Source organism: Lithobates pipiens, unplaced genomic scaffold (genome assembly GCF_037356315.1).
Source record: "Lithobates pipiens isolate NorthernLeopardFrog02 unplaced genomic scaffold, aLitPip1_a1.2 Scaffold_27, whole genome shotgun sequence".
Classification (NCBI taxonomy): domain Eukaryota; kingdom Metazoa; phylum Chordata; class Amphibia; order Anura; family Ranidae; genus Lithobates; species Lithobates pipiens.
Genome location: NW_027507788.1, coordinates 4,543,171 through 4,566,778, shown reverse-complemented (window position 1 = coordinate 4,566,778; position 23,608 = coordinate 4,543,171). Strand labels below are relative to the sequence as shown.

The window sequence follows — 23,608 nt, the reverse complement described above, 5'->3', positions numbered from 1 at the left end:
AAAAAGCATAGTGACATGTTTGTTGATCCTGGCTCCATACGCACCACATTTAATCGCATTGATTCCATGTAAGTATCTAGGGTGGGCTCTATTGTCCCATCCCTAATATATTACAATATAACCATATTAATTAATTACACCTTTTTATATTCTGTAGATATCCCATAGCATCCGCCCCTGATGAGTGTTCCATACACGAAACGCGCCGGGCAATAGGGATGCGGATATATGTACTGAATCCATTATCGATTTTTTCATAATATCATCTGCTGTCAATCCATCATGGTTTCACAATTTTGTATTTTTCCTCGCAATGTTGCTTAGATGACATATGTATATAGATGAACTCATTAAATGTAATTACATATGGCACTTGGTTATTATGCACTGTTGTACCCTTGATGCCTGTATTGCATGTTTGCATACTTATGTGCGTGTCAAGATTTCCAGAATAACATTTATTATAATGTTTTTTTCTTGGATGTGGTTCTGCCTTCTGAGATGTTTTATGCAATTTTTTTACGATTAATAATTATATCTTTCCATTGAGTTCACCTTCGCAATGCCCACAGCTTCACTCAAAGTCCCAATTTCCCTTTTCTAGTTTTTGTACCAGGGATGGAGGCACATTATATTTGTGCCTCATGCAAAGTCCCAAATTCCCCCCCCCCCTTCTTTTAATTAGTAAATAGAGTCCACCTGTGTGTAATTTAATCTCAGTATAAATACAGCTGTTCTGTGAAGCCCTCAGAGGTTAGAGAATCTTATGCGGGCCATACACGGTTCGAATTTCGAAAGAATTTTCTTTTTCGAAAATCGTATCTAAGAATTTTCGTATGAATTTCGCACCATTAGTGGACTACAGCAACAGCCGATTTTCGTGTGGAAATAAAATTTGAGGAATCGGACATGTTGGAAATTTTTTGAAAAACGAACGATTTTCTAATCAATGATGGGAGAATCGTGCGAGAAATGTAATAAGAAAAGAAAATTTACGGAGATAAAAGAAAATTTTACGGAGAGAAAAGAAGATTCCCGGCCAAGAAAATTATTTTCTGTAGCAACATGAGGTGAAATTGAAGGCTTGGTTGGCCGAATTTCGAAAATCAATGGTGGCGCCATCGGATCACAAAAAAAACAAACGAATTTTCTGATTTTGAAAAGAAAATAGTTCGAAATTCGACCGTGTATGGCCTGCATTAGTGAACAAACAGCATCCCGAAGGCCAAGGAACACACCAGGCAGACAAGTCATGGATAAAAGTGTGGAGGTCTTTTAAGCAGGGTTAGGTTGTAAAAAAATATCCCAGATATTTGAAAGTATGTGCAAAAGTGGGTGTACCAAGATGGCCGTCAATTACAGTCTGGTGCGGCTGAAGCGGAATGGGAGCACCAAGATGGCAGCACCGGTTAGTACGGAAGCTGGGTGTAGTAAAATGGCAGCAGTAGCCCCCACCTCAGGTCCGGTACTGACCCGTCTCCCAGCACTTCTCTCAGCCGAAGCCCAGGATTTGTGATGCTGACCAACTCCTCAGAGTTCATTGTCTCTTCGGAGGTCTGTCTTTCTCTCCAGCCGGGAGAAACTTCAACTTCTGGTATTTACTAACAGACTTGCTGGCCACGCCCATTTTACAATAGAGAAGTTGAGACGTTACCAGACACGCCCACTTTACCATATAGAGAAGAAATGACAACAGTCAACTTGTCGAAATCTCCAACCACGTCAATTCTGGTGACTCTCCAACATCAGTAGTTGGAGATTTGGACGAGTTAGATGTTTTGACAGAACACTGGGTAAGGAGGAAAACAGTTTTCGCCACCTTGGAGGCGGCCATGTTGTTGGTTACTAGCGGGCGAACTAACAATGTCCACTCATTATATCGTCTAATGTAGTGTATACGCTGCCGGTGTTCTGTGAAAAACAACCAACTCGTCAAAATCTCCAATTATTGCTGCTGGAGAGTCACCGGTAGTGAAGTAATTGGAGATTTTGGCCAGCTAGAGTTTTCGGCAGAACATCGTTGTTCTCTCAGAATAGCGAACCCATCAGATTAGGTAATGGAAGTGACGTCCCGTCAGCTGCCCATGCGTTCCACCACTACCAGGTTTGCTAATCTGTCAGAACAGCTGCAGTCAGAAGAAGGCGGCGGCGGACATCTTACTACACCCAGCTACGTCTTGAATTTCACAGTCATTTTAACAATGAAGTGAGCGTATATAAATACATTTCCTGGTGCCTCCATGGCAGCATACCTATGGTTGGTTGCCCCCGTCCTCAACCAACCCACAGGACCACTTTAACTCTATCCTCAAGCCTGCAGGATCACAGAATCAGCCCTCCACCATCATTTGGTGCAACCATTGCAGGTTCATGCTCTCCTGTAGTATGGAGTCCCATTACTTGGGCTGCTAAAGGTGCCAAATAAGTATGGGAGCCCCGTTTTTCTGTGGATCTTTCTGGGGGGCACTGTGAGGACCTGTCAGGCAAAATTCATTTCTCCTTATATTTCCCAGGGTGTAGGCACAGCTCACCTTGCCCAGACATGCAAGTTCAGGGCACTGAGAATGGGTTTTCCTGCCAATAAAACCCGCCGGCGGCATTTCCCTAGGAGCTGTGTATGGTGATTGGCCAGCTCACCTTTAAATCACCTTGATCAGCATACCACCAGTGCTCATGATAGAGTTGTTACCGTGTGTACTACTGCTTGACCCAGCTGACATCTGCTCTGTATATTTTGTGTATGACCCTGGCTTTGTACTGACCCTGCTTTCCCCGCTTCTGATTTGGTACCATTTGAACTCTGATCTACCTGTGTATGACCCAGCTTGCCTAGACTACGCTTTTCCTGATTCTACAGTAGTTCCAGACTCAGCATTACTACTTGGCTGCCCAGCCCACCTCCACCTTCATCTGCAGCGGTGAACTACAAGCACCATCCTACCTCTATCTTAATCTGCAGCGGTGGACTACAAGCACCATCCTACCTCTATCTTAACCACTTCCCGACCAGCGCACGACGATGTACGTCGACAGAATGGCACGGGCAGGCATATTGGCGTACAGGTACGTCCAATATTCAATGCCGCCCTGCCATCGGGAGCGCGCCGCCGGCGGCGCGCTCCCACGCTGGTCGGGACCCCCATGAGTCCGGTCACGGGACCCGCGGACTCGATCGCCGCGGGCATCCCCACGATCGTCTCACGGAGCGGCCGAATGGAGGAAATGCTGTGTAAACAACATTTCTCCATTCTGCCTAGCAACTAGTGACGCTGATCTCTGCTCCATGTGATTGGAGCAGAGATCAGTGTTCACTAAATGAAAGCCCAACCCCCCCACAGTTAGTAACACACCCCTAGGAACACTTAACCCCTACACTGCCACCCACTGGTTAACCCCTTCACTGCCAGTGTCATTTACACAGGAATCACTGCATTTATATAGCACTGATTGCTGTATAAATGACAATGGTCCCAAAAATGTGTCAAAAATGTCCGATGTGTCCCCCACAATGTCGCAGTCACAATAAAAATCGCTGATCACCGCCATTACTAGTAAAAAAAAATAATAAAAAATTATTAATAAAAATGCTATAAAACTATCCCTATTTTGTAAACGCTATAACTTTTGCGCAAACCAATCAATAATCGCTTATTGCGATTTTTTTTACCAAAAATATGTAGAAGAATACGTATCGGCCTAAACTGAGGGAAAAAAATGTTTTTTTATATATATTTATATTATTTATATTTATTATAACAAAAAGTAAAAAATAATGCGTTTTTTTCAAAATTGTCGCTCTATTTTTGGTTATAGCGCAAAAAATAAAAACCGCAGAGGAGATCAAATACCACCAAAAGAAAGCTCTATTTGTGGGAAAAAAAGGACGTCAATTTTGTTTGGGAACCACGTCGCACGACTGCGCAATTGTCAGTTAAAGCGACGCAGCGTCGAATCGCAAAAAGCGGTCTGGTCTTTGACCAGCAAAATGGTCCGGTCTGCAAGTGGTTAATCTGCAGCCGTGGACTACAAGGTCCAGCCAACATCTACCTTCATCAAGATCCAGCTGACCTGCTCTGCTTAGACCCGCTCATGGTATGTGCTCTTGTTCATTGAACTCTTTGCATAATCAGCACATCTGAACTATATCTTATAACTTATCTGCTCCTAGCCTGATATTATCACGAGACATACATAAAAAGGGAAGACGATCATGAATCCTGAGCAGGCTCAGCTGTTTGCACAGGAACTTTTGCCGTTTATCGAATCAAGTCCAGGAAATGGCCACAGAGCTCACCAAGGTGCAATCTCCTTCTACTACCACCGCTACAAATACTCCATCATCTGAAACTGAAAATTCCTCCGCCTGACGAGTTTTCTGGTGACCGTAAAGGGTTCTGCAACTTCAAAAACAGCAGCAAATTATATTTCAAGTTAAAGCCATCCTTGTCTGGCTCTGAAACTCATTATATCATTACTCCTAGGTGACCCCCAGGCTTGGGCCTTTAACCCGGAACCAAACCATCTGGTCCTGCTAACAGTAGATGGCTTCTTTGCCATATGGTGATCCAGATCGTGCTGCTACTGCAGAATCAACCCTGCGTAACTTACAGCAAGGGACTACCACTGCTGAAATGTATTGCTCAGAGTTTCCCAGGTGGGCCCCGGAATCTGGCTGGAATGATGCAGCTCTCCGTAGCCAGTTTAGAATAGGCCTTTCAGATGAAATTAAAGAGGAAGTAAACCCTGATGAGTTTACTTCCTCTTTCATTCCCTGCAAAGGCAAAGCATAATGGACTACTATGCATCGCATCGCATCGCATCGCATAGTAGTCCATTATGTGTCACTTACTTGACACAGGAGTCAGCGATGTCCCCGCTGTCCCCTGTAGTCCGCCGCATCCATCTTGTTGGTGGGGTCTCGCAGCTCCGCCGCTGTCATTCGGCGAAGCCGCGATGACGTCACTCCCGCGCATGCGCACGGGAGTCGACACGCGCGGCAGCTCCATTCTTGGAAATGCCGCGCTCAGTGCGCCTGCGCGCCGCTGTCTACGGCGCATGCGCCGTAGACAGCGGTGCCCGTTTTCAGGCAAATATCTCCTAAACCATATAGGTTTAGGAGATATTGCTTGGACCTACAGGTAAGCCTTAATCTAGGCTTACCTGTAGGTCAAAGTGGTTTGTAAGGGTTTACAACCACTTTATGGACGCTCTGGTCAACTTTTCCTACCCTGGAGGAGGCTATGTGTCTAGCCATTAGAATTGACAGCCACCAGCGGGAGGGGAGGCGAGAATTCACTTCGGCTGTGGCAAATTATATACCTCCCTTGCCACCTAATTATTCCACCTCCAGTACCAGATCTAAGGAAGAACCTATGTAGTTAGGCTCCACACTTTTATCTGCCCGGGAACACAGACACACTGGCGTAACATGGGACTCTCATATGCTCCGTTCTTGCCCTACACGTCTGGGACCTAGGTTAGTGATGGTGAACCTTGGCACCCCAGATGTTTTGGAACTACATTTCCCATGATGCTCAGGCGCTCTGCAGTGTAGTTGAGCATCATGGGAAATGTAGTTCCAAAACATCTGGGGTGCCAAGGTTCACCATCACTGCCCTAGGTGATTGTGGGGAGGTCACCTTAGGTCTGCTTTTATCTCCCCAGGAGGACAATGATATACTATTACCGGGGGCGTGGCGACCGCCGAACGAGATGGCCGCAAGCGAATAGAGCTCCGCTCGGCCGAAGGGGAACTATCGACATACCGCCTTCAGGTCGCACCTCTGAATCGCCGCCGCGGCTCGACTAAACGCCGCAGAAGTGTGGAGTCCCGGGGACATGAAGAAAAAGCTCCGCGCGGCGGAGAATATGCAAAAATTACCGGCCTTTTTTCCGGCCGTATCCCGCGGACTACAAGAAAATGGCGGCGAGAGACAAACCCTCGGGCAAGCCTCGAGTGCTCTAGGGACGCCGTCCGGACCGGAAGCGCAGCGGAAGGAGAAGGAGAGGAACGCAGCCACTGCTCATAACATGTTCGCTGCACGGCACAGTGAAAATAAATCGCCCTGTGACTCACCCACAACTAGGAGCCCGGCAAAATCCAAGCCCAGGCTGGATCCGGATATCCCTGTACACTCTAACAAATTCTCAGCCCTGGACATGGAGGTGAGTGGTACTACTGACAAGGACTCAGGAACACATGCCCCAGCAGACCCAATAGCAATGTTTCCAACTACAGGGCAGTCAATTTCGGATATTACACTTAAAGAGATGCTGATGTCGCTTAGATCATCACTACAATCAGATATGTTGTCGTGTCTCCAGCAATGCAGAGCTGATATCACTGAATTGGGGGGCAGGGTGCATCAAGTTGAAACGCAGATGAGTGATGTTACCATATCCTTTAATGCACTGGTGGACTCCCATATGTCCCAGCAAGACTCTATATCTAAAATACAATCGAAATTGGCAGACCTTGAGGACCGTTCCCGCCGGAACAATTTGAAAATTAGGGGCGTACCGGAAAGCGTTACATCGCAACAGCTCCAGTCCTATGCCACAGATCTTTTTCATGCTGTTGCGCCATCACTGTCTCCTTTGGATCTGAAGATAGACAGGATACATAGAGTACCTAAACCTTCCTTCTTACCACAAGAAGTCCCGAGAGACGTGCTCCTTCGAGTCCATTTTTTCCAAACAAAGGAATTACTTTTAGATGCCTTCCGTAAAGCGGAGAACATTCCAGAACAGGCTGCAGGCTTACAAGTGCTCCCGGACCTTTCGCAACACACGTTGCAATTACGACGCAACATGGCGACAGTCACTAAAGCGCTCCGAAACCACAAGATAATGTATAAATGGAAATACCCGGCGAAACTTGTCGTTTCACATCAGGGTGCCACTCACTTAATTACCTCATTGGAAGATGGTCTGAGCCTCATTCGTCAATGGCAAATCCTACCGCCTGATACTAGTGCTGATCCTCCTCCACTGCAGGTGGCCCCTCCTGGCAAAGTTCAACCAGAGTGGCAACTACAACAGCGCAGAAGATCCAATTCGAGGCGTAATGATATACTATTACCCGCGCTTATTCTCTTTGGGATGGGGGCTCATGAACTGCTGGCCTTTGTAGATTCTGGAGCCGCTGAGAATTTTATTGATAAGACTCTGATTACCTCTTTGCCCCTGAAAACTCATGCTCTAGTTTGCCCAGTCCACCTGATTTCTGTGGATAATCGGCCTCTTTCACAAGATGAAGTGTTGCAATCCACCAACCCTTTCCAGTTCCAGGCTTTGCATCGGGAGAAGGTTTCATGCCTTGTCATCGACTCTCCATCCGCTCCTTTGAGCCTAGGCCAGTGATGGCGAACCTTGGCACCCCAGATGTTTTGGAACTACATTTCCCATGATGCTCATGCACTCTGCAGTGTAGCTGAGCATCATGGGAAATGTAGTTCCAAAACATCTGGGGTGCCAAAGTTCGCCATCACTGTCCTAGGCCTTCCATTGGCTTCAGAAGCACAATCCAGTAATTGACGGGCGAACAGGAAATATTCTGGCTTGGTCCAATCAGTGTGTAAGGAACTGCATCCGGCACCCTGTTGGATCTGCTGCCTGTCAAGCGGGAATGGAACAGATTCCGCTTTGTTATAAGGACTTTCGGAACGTATTTGCTGAAGCTTTACCTCCTCATTTATGATTGTCCCATTGACCTCTTGCCTGACGCTACACCTCCTCGAGGGAGAGTTTTTCCACTGTCTGAGCCAGAGAATCTTGCTTTGCAAGAGTATATCCAGGAAAACCTAGCTAAGGGTTTCATCCGTCCCTTGGGGGACTGAGGCTTTGTGTTGACTACAGAGGTCTAAATAAGATAACTCCCCAATTGGTATCCTCTTCCTCTCATCACAGAGTTATTCTCCCAAATCCAGGGAGCCAAAATCTTCTCCAAACTGGACTTAAAGAGGAAGTAAACCCTGATGGGTGTTACTTCCTCTTTCATTCCCTGCAAAGGTAAAGCATAATGGACTACTATGCATCGCATCGCATCGCATCGCATAGTAGTCCATCATGTGTCACTTACCTGACACAGGAGACAGCGAAGTCACCGCTGTCCCCTGTAGTCTGGAGCATCCATCTTCTCGGTGGGTCTCGCTGCTCCGCCGCTGTCATTCGGCGAAGCCGCGATGACGTCACTCGCGGCATATCGCCGTTGAACCACGGCACGCTCAGTGCGCCTGCGCGCCGCTGTCTACGGTGCCTGTCTTTCGGCAAATATCTCCTAAACCTACACGGTTTAGTAGATATTTCTTGGACCTACAGGTAAGCCTTAATCTAGGCTTACCTGTAGGTCAAAGTTGGTTGTAAGGGTTTACAACCACTTTAAGGGGAGCCCTATAATCTAGTATGCATCTGTGCAGGAGACGAATGGAAGACCACCTTTAACACCAAGGATGGCCATCACGAATGTCTTGTCATGCCTTTTGGTCTCTGGAATGCGCCAGCTGTCTTTCAGAGCTTTATGAATGACATTTTTCCGTGACCTGTTGGGTCACTTCATGCTTGTAAACTTATATGATATTTTGATATACTCTCCCAATCTTGAAACACATCAAAGGCACGTCTGCTCGGTATTGGCCCTATTGAGGGCTCACTCCCTTTTTTGTAAAGCCCCAAAAAGTGTTTATTCCATGTCCAACAAGTACCTTTGCTGGGCTACCTAATTTCTGACACAGGCTTCACCATGGATCCAGCCAACATTCAAGCCATTGTAGACTGGGCACCACCTTCAGACCTGAAGTCTATTCAGCGTTTCCTGGGCTTTGCAAATTTCTATCGGAAATTGATTAAGGACTTTTCCACCATTGCACATCCCATCGCCTCTCCCACCAGGAAGACTCAGACTAAGTTTAAATGGACTATTGAAGCCCAAGCGGCCTTCACTCAGCTGAAGAAAGCCCTTACCTCTGCACCAATTCTTACGCCATCCTGTTCCTGAGCTGCCTTTTATTGTGGAGGTAGATGCATCTGAAGTAGGGTTGGGGGCGCTTTTGTCACAACAGGATCCTGTAAATTCTGCCATCCACCCCTGTGCCTTCTTGTCCCGTAAATATTTCCCAGCAGAGAGAAATTATGATATAGGCAACAGAGAACTTCTAGCCATAAAGCTAGCTTTGGAGGAATGGAGACATTGGCTGGCGGGAGCTCGCTATCCATTCATAGTTCTGACTGACCACAAAAACCTTGAATATATTCATTCTGCTAAAAGCCTGAACTCACGTCAAGCCAGGTGGTCATTGTTTTTCTCCAGATTTTACTTCACAATTTCTTATCTATCAGTACCAAAAAACATAAAGGCCGACGCCTTGTCTCAAAGCTTTTTATCAGAGTCTCCTCCTCTGCTTCCTCCACAACCAATTATCCCTAAGGATAGGATTTTGGATTTCACCCAGACTGACATCTCTGAGGCCTTATTACCTTCACAGGCTGAGGCCCCTCCCTCCACTACCTCTGGTATGCTTTTTGTGCCCCTGGCTCTTCGTTTGCAGGTATTGCAGCAGGTACACGCATCACAGACGTCATTATACTATATTTATTGATATGCACTCACTTTATTGCTAAAATTACTGTAAAATTCAAGACGTAGCTGGGTGTAGTGAGATGTCCGCTGGGTGTAGTAAGATGTCCGTTGGGTGTAGTGAGATGTCGGCTGGGTGTAGTGAGATGTCCGCCGGGTGTAGTGAGATGTCCGCTGGGTGTAGTGAGATGTCCGCTGGGTGTAGTGAGATGTCCGCTGGGTGTAGTGAGATGTCCGCTGGGTGTAGTGAGATGTCCGCTGGGTGTAGTGAGATGTCGGCTGGGTGTAGTGAAATGTCGGCTGGGTGTAGTGAGATGTCGGCTGGGTGTAGTGAGATGTCCGCTGGGTGTAGTGAGATGTCCGCTGGGTGTAGTGAGATGTCCGCTGGGTGTAGTGAGATGTCCGCTAGGTGTAGTGAGATGTCCGCTGGGTGTAGTGAGATGTCCGCTGGGTGTAGTGAGATGTCCGCTAGGTGTAGTGAGATGTCCGCTAGGTGTAGTGAGATGTCCGCTGGGTGTAGTGAGATGTCCGCTGGGTGTAGTGAGGTGTCCGCTGGGTGTAGTGAGGTGTCCGCTGGGTGTAGTGAGATGTCCGCTGGGTGTAGTGAGATGTCGGCTGGGTGTAGTGAGATGTCCGCTAGGTGTAGTGAGATGTCCACTGGGTGTAGTGAGATGTCCGCTAGGTGTAGTGAGATGTCCGCTGGGTGTAGTGAGATGTCCACTGGGTGTAGTGAGATGTCCGCTAGGTGTAGTGAGATGTCCGCTGGGTGTAGTGAGATGTCCACTGGGTGTAGTGAGATGTCCGCTAGGTGTAGTGAGATGTCCGCTGGGTGTAGTGAGATGTCGGCTGGGTGTAGTGAGATGTCCGCTGGGTGTAGTGAGATGTCCGCTGGGTGTAGTGAGATGTCCGCTAGGTGTAGTGAGATGTCGGCTGGGTGTAGTGAGATGTCCGCTAGGTGTAGTGAGATGTCCGCTGGGTGTAGTGAGATGTCCGCTAGGTGTAGTGAGATGTCCGCTGGGTGTAGTGAGATGTCCGCTGGGTGTAGTGAGATGTCGGCTGGGTGTAGTGAGATGTCGGCTGGGTGTAGTGAGATGTCCGCTGGGTGTAGTGAGATGTCGGCTGGGTGTAGTGAGATGTCCGCTGGGTGTAGTGAGATGTCCGCTGGGTGTAGTAAGATGTCCGCTTCCGCCATTCTGACTGCAGGTGTTCTGTCAGATTAGAAAACCCGGTAGCGGTGGAACGCATGTGCAGCTGACGGACGTCACTCCCGTTACCTAATCTGGTATTAGATCACCACTGCGGTTTTTATTTTAATGCGTTATAAACAAAAAAAAAAAGAGCGAAAATTATGAAAAAAAAAAAACCCACAATATTTTGTACCTTTTGCTATAATAAATATCCCCAATTTTTATTAAAAAAAGAGAATTTTTTCCTCAGTTTAGACCGATATGTATTCTGCTACATATTTTTGGTAATAAAAATCGCAATAAGCGTATATTGATTGGTTTGCGCAAAAGTTATAGCGTCTACAAAATAGTGGAAAGATTTGTGGCATTTTTATTATTATTTTTTTTTTTTACTAGTAATGGCGGCGATCTGCAATTTCTATTGGGACTACGACATTGTGGCGGACACATCGGACACTTTTGAGACCATTCACATTTATGCAGCGATGAGTTCTAATCAAATGCACTGATTACTGTAAAAATGTCACTGGCAGGGAAGGGGTTAACACTAGGGGGCGATCAAGGGGTTAAGTGTGTTACTTAGGGAGTGATTGTAACTGTGGGGGTGGGGGGGGGGAGGGGACTGCCTGGGTGAGGAGAGCGATCGTTAGTCGTACTTAGTATGAACAACAGATTGCTCTCCTCACCCCTGACAACATGGAGATCTGTTTACATTGACAGATCTCCGTTCTGTCTCTTTGTGGAGCAACCGCGGGTGCCCGGCGGGACGCGCATCGGGTGCAGTGCACGCGCCTCTGTGCCCTTTCGGTCAAAAGGCGAACCGATGTGAAATTATGTTGGTCTGCCCCTGCGGCTGGTCAGGAAGGGGTTAAAAATACTGCATTTCAGTATAAAAGGTGAGTTTATTGCTAGAATAAGTGTGAAATTGAAAACTTGCCTGGGTGTAACAAGATGTCCGCTGCTGCCTTCGTGTTCTGTCAGATTAGGAAACCTATTGAGACGCATAGCGGCCATGTTGGAACGCATGGCGCATGCGCAATAATCAGTTTTGCTCAACCCGTCACTTCCGTTACATTTTCTGACGGGTATCGGTTTACTCTGACAGGACGCCGGAAGTCTTCTTCTCCTCTCTATGGTGAAGTGGGCGTGGCTAACAGCTCTGTCAGAGGATACCGGAAGTGGGTCTCTCTCTCCGTCTCTGTAGCTCGGGTTCCCCGGCTCGGTCCGTTTCCTTACCATGTCGCGGAAGCAGAGCGTTCGGCCCCGGCCGGGGAAGAAGGCGGAGGTGGAGAGGAAGAGAGACGAGCGGGCCGCCCGGCGGGCTCTGGTGAAGGAGCGGAAGAACCGGGCCGGAGAGGCGGCGGACCCCGAGGAGTTCGTCAGCTTCACTAACCAGCTTCAAGTCCTGGGGCTCCGGATGAGAGAAGTGCCGGGAGACGGGTCAGTACCCGGTGTGAGGGGCGCTAGTTCCGCCATCTTACTACACCCAGCTTGTGTACTGTATGGGGGAGTCGCCATCTTGGTACTCTCATGCCTCACCAGCGGCCTCAGAACGCATTGGACGGCCATCTTGGTACACCCATTGTGTGTGTGTGTGTGTGTGTGTGTGTGTGTGTGTGTGTATATATATATATATATATATATATATATATATATATATATATATATATAGTTCTTTCAAGTAAATAAAAGCTCCAAGCTCGGGCTGTCAGTGACAGGTGGTCAGTGTTCAGCCGGAGGCAGTGCCCGCTGAATATGACAGGAGATTGAATTTGTGCCAATCAGACACGGCCACGACGCTTTACGTCGCTGCCGGGTGCGTCCTTTTCAACCGAACCGGGCAGCCCCGCAACAGTGTGCAATGCATGCAGCTGCCGCGGAGTTTAAGGGGTTAAAACTGGTGATGAGGTGATGACACCCCCTCGCCGCCTGTCAAAGGCCCTCTGAAGAGCTTTCCAACTCGGATCACTCTTCAGAGGGAATCGCAAGCAAAATAAAGCCCTTTTAGTTTGCTCTGTGGTGCATGGCGTATTATAGGCGACGTTTTCCATAAAATATTTATCTCTGTGCTGCTGATCTCCTTCAGCCTCTTTGCAGCCATTTGTGACAACGCAGGAGCACAATTTGGGAGGCGGGGACAGAGCGTTGTCACCTTATAACAGGAACGGCCTGAACAGGGGTCTTCATGGCAGGATCACAAAAGTATCATTTATTTTCAAAGAAAAAAAAAATGCACTGGCCTGTTCTGAGGGGTCCCGAACCTCCTCCTGATGGGGGGGGGTGCTCCTGTGTTGGGCTGTGTGCTGATGGGGGGGGGTGCTCCTGTGTTGGGCTGTGTGCTGATGGGGGGGGGGCTCCTGTGTTGGGCTGTGTGCTGATGGGGGGGGGGGGGCTCCTGTGTTGGGCTGTGTGCTGATGGGGGGGGGGGGCTCCTGTGTTGGGCTGTGTGCTGATGGGGGGGGGGGGCTCCTGTGTTGGGCTGTGTGCTGATGGGGGGGGGGGGGCTCCTGTGTCGGGCTGTGTGCTGATGGGGGGGGGGGGGCTCCTGTGTCGGGCTGTGTGCTGATGGGGGAGGGGGGGCTCCTGTGTTGGGCTGTGTGCTGATGGGGGGGGGGGCTCCTGTGTCGGGCTGTGTGCTGATGGGGGGGGGGGCTCCTGTGTCGGGCTGTGTGCTGATGGGGGGGGGGGGCTCCTGTGTCGGGCTGTGTGCTGATGGGGGGGGGGGGCTCCTGTGTCGGGCTGTGTGCTGATGGGGGGGGGGGCTCCTGTGTCGGGCTGTGTGCTGATGGGGGGGGGGGCTCCTGTGTTGGGCTGTGTGCTGATGGGGGGGGGGGGCTCCTGTGTTGGGCTGTGTGCTGATGGGGGGGGGGGCTCCTGTGTTGGGATGTGTGCTGATGGGGGGGGGGCTCCTGTGTTGGGCTGTGTGCTGATGGGGGGGGCTCCTGTGTCGGGCTGTGTGCTGATGGGGGGGGGCTCCTGTGTCTGGCTGTGTGCTGATGGGGGGGGGGGGGGGGGGGGCTCCTGTGTCGGGCTGTGTGCTGATGGGGGGGGCTCCTGTGTCGGGCTGTGTGCTGATGGGGGGGGGCTCCTGTGTCTGGCTGTGTGCTGATGGGGGGGGGGGGGGCTCCTGTGTTGGACTGTGTGCTGATGGGGGGGGGCTCCTGTGTTGGGCTGTGTGCTGATGGGGGGGGGGGGGGTGCTTCTGTGCTGGGTTATGAAAAATGATCTGGGAAGGAAGGCGCCCCCCCCCCCCCCCCCCCCCCGGTATTGAAGAGGATAATAAAGCCGCAGATTTTATAAAGGTTGGAAATTCATGTCTTTTATCAGGAACTGCCTGTTCCGGGCCCTGGGGGACCAGCTGGAGGGCCACTCCCGGAACCACCTCAAACATCGTCAGGAGACCGCCGACTACATGATCCGGCACCGCAATGACTTCGAGCCCTTCGTGGAGGATGACGTCCCCTTCGGCAAACACGGTAAGAGCTCCGGTGTCCAGACCTGATAATCCTATACACAATACAATGTACAATATACATAACGAATATAAATACTAAATCTAATATCTAATGATATAATGTAACATTAATACATCAAGAATGCCTTGTACAATAATATTGTGAAATGGGTCCCATATATAGTACAATTTATGCAAAAATAACAATAAATGAAATAAGTCCACTGATCAAATCTTAAATAAAAGTCAATTCATCAAAATTTGTTGGAATCACAAGTTTTATTCAGCATTTCCTGCTATAAAATCACTCAGAAGCTTCAGTGAATATCGAGATCCCGATCCGCCTGAGCTCAGCATCTTATCGTCTCCTCTTCTTCTTCTTCTAGTGGACAATTTAGCGCAGCCCGGGACGTTCGCCGGTAATGACGCCATCGTGGCTTTCGCTCGCAATAACCAAGTGAATGTCGTCATTCACCAACTCAACAATCCGCTGTGGCATGTAAGAATTCAGAAACCGTTCTGGAAACTCGTGTAGTATCTTTTTTTTTTTTTTTGTTTCATTTTTATGCTCTGGATTGTACACAGTGACAGCTAGCAGTGTGCGCAGCATCATCAGTTCTCTTTATTTTATGTCCATCTCCAGGTAAAATAAACAAACAACCCCACACTTGCCCCTCCCCCACACACACACTATCTATGGGAGGGGGAAGACATAGGCTTCTAAAGCTGAGAAGTTCACCTTTGGGAATATGCAACATGTCCCACCCGTTTGCTGCAGCTGCTGCCCCAAGGTGCCCGTTGCAGCGGCCGCTGCCCCAGGCTGCCGCTGCTTAATTTACCGCAGCCTCCCCCACCCTTCTTTCCTCCCTATGGCAACAGTACAGGGAAGAAGCTCCTTGTATTAGTCATTTTTTGAAATTGGCAAGCTCGTACGGGTCTTTGCCCACACCACTGCATCATTCATTCACATACAGTGCCTTGCGAAAGTATTCGGCCCCCTTGAACTTTTCAACCTTTTGTCACATTTCAGGCTTCAAACATAAAGATATAAAATTTTAATTTTTTGTGAAGAATCACCAACAAGTGGGACACAATTGTGAAGTGGAACGAAATCTATTGGATTTTTGAAACTTTTTTAACTAATAAAAAAATGAAAAGTGGGGCGTGCAAAATGATTCGGCCCCCTTGCGTTAATACCTTGTAGAGCCACCTTTTGCTGCGATTACAGCTGCAAGTCGCTTGGGGTATGTCTCTATCAGTTTTGCACATCGAGAGACTGAAATTCTTGCCCATTCTTCCTTGCAAAACAGCTGGAGCTCAGTGAGGTTGGATGGAGAGCGTTTGTGAACAGCAGTTTTCAGCTCTTTCCACATATTCTCGATTGGATTCAGGTCTGGACTTTGACTTGGCCATTCTAACACCTGGATACGTTTATTTGTGAACCATTCCTTTGTAGATTTTGCTGTATGTTTGGGATCATTGTCTTGTTGGAAGATAAATCTCCGTCCCAGTTTCAGGTCTTTTGCAGACTCCAACAGGTTTTCATCCAGAATGGTCCTGTATTTGGCTGCATCCATCTTCCCCTCAATTTTAACCATCTTCCCTGTCCCTGCTGAAGAAAAGTAGGCCCAAACCATGATGCTGCCATCACCATGTGTGACAGTGGGGATGGTGTGTTGAGGGTGATGAGCTGTGTTGCTTTTACGCCAAACATATCGTTTTGCATTGTGGGCAAAAAGTTGGATTTTGGTTTCATGTGACCAGAGCACCTTCTTCCACATGTTTGGTGTGTCTCCCAGGTGGCTTGTGGCAAACTTTAGACGAGACTTTTTATGGATATCTTTGAGAAATGGCTTTCTTCTTGCCACTCTTCCATAAAGGGCAGATTTGTGCAGTGTACGACTGATTGTTGTCCTATGGACAGACTCTCCCACCTCAGCTGTAGTTCTCTGCAGTTCATCCAGAGTGATCATGGGCCTCTTGGCTGCATCTCTGATCAGTCTTCTCCTTGTCTGAGCTGAAAGTTTAGAGGGACGGCCAGGTCTTGGTAGATTTGCAGTGGTCTGATACTCCTTCCATTTCAAAATGATCGCTTGCACAGTGCTCCTTGGGATGTTTAAAGCTTGGGGAAATCTTTTTGTATCCAAATCCGGCTTTAAACTTCTCCACAACAGTATTACGGACCTGCCTGGTGTGTTCCTTGGTCTTCATGATGCTCTCTGCGCTTTCAACAGAACCCTGAGACTATCACAGAGCAGGTGCATTTATACAGAGACTTGATTACACACAGGTGGATTCTATTTATCACCATCAGTCATTTAGGACAACATTGGATCATTCAGAGATCCTCGCTGAACTTCTGGAGTGAGTTTGCTGCACTGAAAGTAAAGGGGGCCGAATAATTTTGCACGCACCACTTTTCAGTTTTTTTATTAGTTAAAAAAGTTTCAAAAATCCAATAGATTTCGTTCCACTTCACAATTGTGTCCCACTTGTTGGTGATTCTTCACAAAAAATTAAAATTTTATATCTTTATGTTTGAAGCCTGAAATGTGGCAAAAGGTTGAAAAGTTCAAGGGGGCCGAATACTTTAGCAAGGCACTGTAGCTCTCTGTGTGAGTGAACTACAAGCCCCAACATCCTTTGGGGCTGTCGGCTTGTAGTTCTCGATGAACTACCATGGTGCTGTGATAGTTCACTCATGCTTCCTTTCAGTGTATCTGAATGCCTGCGTGGGATGTATGGGCACACGGATACACCGACGGGTCTGCGGGAGACCCGCATGGCACCAGTGATTTGCTGATTGCGAGTGCAATGCTTTACAGCAGGGGGGTCTCAAACTGGCGGCCCTCCAGCTGTCGCAAAACTACAAGTTCCATGAGGCATTGCAAGGCCGACAGTTACAAGCATGACTCCCACAGGCAGAGGCATGATGGGACTTGTAGTTTCGCAACAGCTGGTAGGCCACCAGTTTGAGACCCCCTGCTTTACAGGCTTAAAAAAAAAAAAAAAAAAAAAATGCATGCACACTTTATTTATTTTATTTTATTTTTTTATGCAAACAAAATAACATTTATTGATTGAGTTGGTCTTTGATGATTATTTTCCTCCATGGTGATAATCTGGATTTCCATACAATACAATGTGATCTTTGTGGTGGATCTGTGATGGATAGTCCTGTGTGCAGTACATATGATGGGATTTGTATCTCTGAACCATCTTTAGAAATCCTTCTTTATTCTGTTTGCTGTGAATGTTCCGCCAAGACAAACATTTGCAGAGATTAGCGGGACGAGCCGCGTTCCCCGGGACTCACCTCTTTCCTTGTCTTTGATTTGCAGATCCGAGGATCGGATAAGAGCGGCGCCCGGGAGCTGCACATCGCCTACCGCTACGGGGAGCACTACGATAGCGTGCGCCGCATCAACGACAACGCCGAGACGCCGGCCAACCTGCAGACAGAGGTGAAGCCACGCGGCCGATGGGGAATCTCGTGGATCTCTGACATTTTCTGTGAATGACTTTAGTTACCATTTATGTAACAAAATGACTGAAATAAAAAAAATCATATGCTAAAGATGAATAGCAGGCTGTGCCTTCCTGTCCTGGTGACAACTGCTCCCCTATGTCTTGTATGGGGGGGGGGGGGGTCACAAGGGCAGGAAGTCCAGCAGTGTGCTCTAGCATTTTGGGTACTCCATTCTCCCAGTGACATCACTGGACCTCCCAGTGACATCACTGGACCTTGACATCACCGGACCTCCCAGTGACATCACCGGACCTGCCAGGAAGCGGGGAACCAAGGTTTATTTTTATTTTTTTTATTTTTTTCCAGATTTTGCAGTTTTTTTTTTTTTTTTTTTCCCCCAAGGTTTGTCTGTACTTCCTAACCATTTTTAGTTTATCTTCTTGAACTTGGCGTGACGCTGCATGCAGGCAGCCTATAGAAGTGAATGGAGATGCCGCGGCTGGGTGGACTCTCCTGCACAACCCAGGTGTGTAAGGACAGGTGCATGACACTAGATGCACCCGAGTACCCGTGAGACTGCGCTGTGCAGGCGAGTCCGTCCCAGCCGCGGCATCTCCATTCACTTATATAAGCTGCCCGCATGCAGCACCGCGCCAAGTCCCAAAACATAAACCAATGACTCTTCTCGTTGCACAGGGCGCTGAGCCCCGTGTGAATGAGCTCCTAAAATGCTTCTTATGAGCAATTACATTTTTCAAAGTTCAGTTTTGGAGTGTCAAAAACCCCAGGAAGTGTTTGCTGTACGAGTGTTTGAAGTACTTGCATTGACTACACAATGATACCCGATTGGCTGTCGCAGGCAAGAGGGGGAACGATCTTGTATGATTCCAGGGATCTGACTGTTCTGTTTCATTCTCCCGCAGACGTTGTCCAAAGACGAGTCCAATCGGAAAGGGAAACAAAAGTCCAATTCGTCAGATGAGCGGCGGGGGGACGCGGTGCAGAAAGTGCGCAACGCCACCGGCTGTGCGGTAATGGAGAGACCGGAGCGATTAATGGTTCATGTAGTGAGAGTTAGGCCCCCCCTACACACTATTAGATTTTCTGCAGATTTTTGTCTTCAAATTTACCAAAACCCACGGGTTCACACAGCGGCGACTTGTCAGGCGACTTAGATGCCTGACAAGCCGCGTCCCATTCTGTACTATGGAACCGTTCTAATAGGAGCGACTCAAGTCGCTCCGACTTAGAAAAAGGTTCCTGTACTACTTTTGGGAGCGACTTCTATACAGGAGTCATTTTGCAAGCTGCCCTTGAAGTCTTGTGCAGGTCGCCTGAGGCAGTCGTGCTGCCCCTGTGTGAACCGGCTCTTAAGGTTTGACCTCATATTATTATATGGTTTTGGTAAATCTGAAGACAAAAATCTGCAGAAAATCTAATAGTGTGTATGGGGTGGTCTTACACTCGTTCAGCTCAGAATTTAGGCTCAGTTGAAGAAAGGAACATTTTAGATGAGCCTAGAAAACACAAACACTTCTGGCTGAATATGAGGATACCAAATAATTTGTGTGTAATATTCAATAAAAAGTTCCCTTTAACCACTTCACCACCGGAAGATTTTACCCCCTTCATTACCAGGCCATTTAGCACCGCTCTACTTTTAACTGGCAATTGCTTGGTCATGCAACACTGTACACAAATTACATTTTATATTGTTTTTATTTACACAAATCGCACGCTTTTTTGAATTTTTTTTGTGGTATTGAATCACCATTGGTGTTTTTTTTTTTTTTTGTTTGTTTTTTTGTTTTTTGTGATATAAACCAAAAAATTCAGAAAATTTTGTGCTCAGCGACGTTCCAGTACGTCGCTGAGCCTGTAGCTGCTGCCCCCGCTCGCAGTAAAATAACTGTGCAAGAGGTTAAAGTCCTCCCAACAGTTTAGCAATTTTTGATCCCTTTTCATGAATATTCAGGCTCCTCCTCTATTTTTATTTTTTTTCCTCCGTCCTCCTTAGAATAAAGAAATCCTCGTCTTGGCCCCTTTGACATGGAGGATGCGGAGGTTTTCGTGCCGCCAAAGGAGGGTTCCAAGAGGATGCTCTGCCTCCCACCCCCACCCCCTAGATACAGAGCCCCTCATTGTACTAGTGCTGATTGGCTACAGTGGCAACATGGCAGTGAATGCACTGGCTGGGCATTTCAAAAACGTCCCCTGCCCAAAATAAGCAAAAATATTCAGTTTGATTGCCCTTTACAGGGAATCGGATGCTTTTTAGGTTTTTATGATTAATATTCATTCTCCATCTTTCTGTGCTCAGGACGTTCGCCTGATTCTGCAGAGTCTGGAAGCCGAAAGCTTTGACGTAGAATCTACTATTCAGGTCATCCTGCAGATCGAAGAGCTGAAACTAATCGGTAAATATTCTCATGTCTGCATTTATCATTTTGGTGATTTTATTTATTTATTCTTTTTTTCAATTCTGGCCTCTTCCCTGTGGGACCCCTCCTGGGGAAATCTCCTAATGAATACCCAGTTACTGTTATAGGTGTTAGAATAGGGGATAGTAAAAGAAAGGGGAAGATCAGAGAAGACAGGATCAAACAGCCTTTTTAAACAATGCAGAGGATTAAACCCCTAGGTGGTTCCACAGTGAGTATAACAAGCATGCTTTACTGCATAATACAGACTGATTTTACTGTTGTTGGTTTAGTAACACTTTAAGGACAGAAATCGCTTTTATTTCGTACTTTTTTTTTTAAATTTAAGCCATTTTTTTTTAATACTGTAATTTTATTTGGCAATTATAGTATTAAACAAATGAACCCTGAAATGACATCTGCAAGTTAGTTTTATAGTAGTAATGAAGCCTCCTGCCTTCATATAATCAATGGGAGGGGGGAGATTCACTAAATCTTAGAGAGAGGAAAATCTGGTGTAGCTCTGCAGAGAAGCCAATCGGCTTTATTGAACAAGCTGAAGTTGGAAGCCGATTGGCTACTATGCACAGCTGCGCCAGATTTTCGGAGTGCTTCAGTTTTAGCTGGTTTCCTTTTTATCTAATGTTGGCAGATGGCAGCACGGAATGCATAGCTGAGGGAAGCGGCTGCTACGAGGGTCCGGAACACACAGAAAAGCACAGCGCCGTATCCAAGAGCAGAACCGGACCAAAGCTAGAGCAATCGAGGGAGACCGCCGATCCGAAGAATGTTCCAGATGAGAACAAAGACAACCCCAGCCAAAAGGTGCGTTACCACACTGCCCCTAGTGGTGCAATAAAATCACAACACCCCTGGACCTCTGCAGTGACATCTGTACATGGAATATTGTTTTGTTTCACAGAATTTCTGTAACCTCTCTCTCTCTCTCTCTCTCTCTCTCTCTCGATCTCTCTCGATCTCTCTCGATCTCTCTCGATCTCTCTCTCTCTCTCTTGATCGATCTCTCTCTCTCTTGATCGATCTCTCTCTCTCTTGATCGATCTCTCTCTCTCTCTCGATCTCTCTCTCTCTCGATCTCTCTCTCTCTCGATCTCTCTCTCGATCTCTCTCTCTCTCTCGATCTCTCTCTCTCTCGATCTCTCTCTCTCTCGATCTCTCTCTCGATCTCTCTCTCGATCTCTCTCTCGATCTCTCTCTCGATCTCTCTCTCGATCTCTCTCTCTCTCGATCTCTCTCTCGATCTCTCTCTCGATCTCTCTCTCGATCTCTCTCTCGATCTCTCTCTCGATCTCTCTCTCTCGATCTCTCGATCTCTCTCTCTCGATCTCTCTCTCTCTCTCTCTCTCTCTCTCTCTCTCTCTCGATCTCTCTCTCTCTCTCTCTCACGCTCTTTCTCTCGCTCTGCAGTTGAGTAATAAGCAGCGGAAGGAGCAGCAGCGACTGCAGAAGAAGAAGCGGCAGGAGGAGAGGCACCGGCAGCGGGTGCAGGAACTGCGGGGTACTAACACGGACAATAACCAGCGAGATGACGACGAGGACCAGGCAAGCGTTACGGTTGTGAAGGCTTTTGCCGCTCTAAACATTTGACTTTTATTGGCTAATAAAGCCTCTGCGGTTCCCTTCCTTCCTGGTTTCTATGATTCCACACTTTGGACACTTCCTCGGGTGGTGCCACCTCCTTCCTTCAGGCGTCAGGTCTTCTCTCATGGAAACCCAACCCCCCCCCCACAGTGCCTTGTGGCTGCCACCATTTTTGTTCCTCTGATGTTCAGTGTTTTTGTGGTGCAAAGCCAGGAGATCCCAGAGCTGCCCAATCTGGAGACGTTGTGTGTCTGTACTGGAAGGGGCGCTCCCAGGTGAATACTGTCCGGATGATGTTGGGTTGGGGGTTGGGGGGGGGGGGGGGTGGGGTGCTATTTTTCCCATGACCGTTCTTAACAAGTTTGTTCCTATTACCAGGATTCTGCATGAAGCACTTTTTATTTTTTATTTTTTTTCTTCCTGCCTTTGTGGCATGTAAGACGCAATGTTTGCACCGGGCTCTGTAAATCCAGCAAGTCCGCCCCGCCATGAACACTTGGTACTGCGATCTCTGGTTATGCACCAGCAAGAGTTGGTTAATTCTATGTCTGGAAAATTTCTATTTTAAATAAAAAAATAATAATTATTGTGTATACAGATCAGACTTGGTGTATGCAAACTATAAGAAGAGCAAACAAGCACAACTCGGCACATATATCGTATCGTATAATCGTATCCGGATTCTTTGCAGTGCGATTTGCACCCTTTCATTTTGTATTGACACAAAGTATCGGTTTATAGTATCTGCAGCATTTGGCCGAGTATCGATACATCGCGCTATATACTATACTACATATGCTATATACTATAATTTATTTTTTGTTTTTATTTATCTTTTTTTTTTTTGTTTTTTTTTAAGCAGAGGCCCTAAAGAATTGGTGAGTTTTGCAATTTTTTTTTTTTTTTTATGTCGCAGTATTTGTGCAGCGTTTCTTTTTTTAAAATGCATTTTTTTGGGGGGAACACACTTTTTTTTTTTTTTTTTTTTTTTTTTTTTTTTTTTACAATTTTAATGCAAAAAAACAAAACACAATACATAACCCAATTTTTTTGTTGACTATAAAAGATTATGTTGATGCTGGTAAACGTATAACAAAACACGTCACGCCTTCAAAGGACTTGTAAACCCTCAAGGTTTTTCACCTTAATGCATTCTATGCATTAAGGTGAAAAACCTCCTATGGTGTAACTGCTGCCACCCCCACCCCCGGGTGCCCCCCCCCCCCCTTTTTACTTGCCTGAACCCGGTCTTTCCTGCGCCAGGAACAAGCTCCAGCCAGTGTCTCTCTCGTGTCCTGATTAGATAGATTGATAGCAGTGCAGCCATTGGCTCCCGCTGCTGCCAATCAAATTCAACGCCGCTGCGCCTCTGACACTGTGTGCGAAACGGAGCTGCGGCTGCCTGCTGATGCTGAGACTTACCGTATTTATCGGCGTATAACACGCACCCCAAGTTTAGGAGGGAATTTTAAGGAAAAAAAACTTTTAGGAGGGAAGTTTAAGGGGAAAAAAAAACCTTACATTTATATGCCCATCAGTGTCATCTGCAGCCTTGTCCACCATTGCAGCCTTATGCAGCCTTGTCCACCATTGCAGCCTTATGCAGCCTTGTCCCCCATTGCAGCCTTATGCAGCCTTGTCCCCCCATTGCAGCCTTATGCAGCCTTGTCCCCCCATTGCAGCCTTATGCAGCCTTGTCCCCCCATTGCAGCCTTATGCAGCCTTGTCCCCCCCATTGCAGCCTTATGCAGCCTTGCCCCCCCATTGCAGCCTTATGCAGCCTTGTCCCCCCATTGCAGCCTTATGCAGCCTTGTCCCCCCATTGCAGCCTTATGCAGCCTTGTCCCCCCATTGCAGCCTTATGCAGCCTTGTCCCCCCATTGCAGCCTTATGCAGCCTTGT

At 47.5% G+C, this 23,608-nt stretch overlaps 1 protein-coding gene across 6 annotated transcripts; it reads left to right on the top strand.

The window, feature by feature from the left end:
- Positions 1-22,303, top strand: LOC143933432 (OTU domain-containing protein 3-like). 6 transcript variants are annotated; one of them, XM_077456341.1, is made up of 8 exons: positions 1-68; positions 14,089-14,237; positions 14,602-14,714; positions 17,557-17,679; positions 18,608-18,715; positions 20,005-20,101; positions 20,757-20,929; positions 21,533-22,303. In XM_077456341.1, the coding sequence occupies exons 1-8, from the start codon at positions 16-18 to the stop codon at positions 21,710-21,712; spliced, it is 996 nt and encodes a 331-aa protein (XP_077312467.1). In that variant the 5' UTR covers positions 1-15; the 3' UTR covers positions 21,713-22,303. The 6 variants fall into 6 exon arrangements, with proteins under 6 accessions (XP_077312467.1, XP_077312466.1, XP_077312463.1 ...); XM_077456337.1 differs by lacking the exon at positions 1-68 and adding an exon at positions 11,894-12,201 and having other exon boundaries at positions 14,614-14,714; XM_077456338.1 differs by lacking the exon at positions 1-68 and adding an exon at positions 11,894-12,201 and having other exon boundaries at positions 18,608-18,691.
- The last annotated feature ends 1,305 nt before the right edge of the window (positions 22,304-23,608 follow it).

Coding starts and splice junctions, on each gene's coding strand:
- LOC143933432 (XM_077456336.1), top strand. CDS start 11,999: ATGTCGCGGAAGCAGAGCGTTCGGCCCCGGCCGGGGAAGAAGGCGGAG. Junction 14,238..14,601: donor CGTCCCCTTCGGCAAACACG/GTAAGAGCTCCG, acceptor TTCTTCTTCTAG/TGGACAATTTAGCGCAGCCC. Junction 20,102..20,756: donor CGAAGAGCTGAAACTAATCG/GTAAATATTCTC, acceptor TAATGTTGGCAG/ATGGCAGCACGGAATGCATA.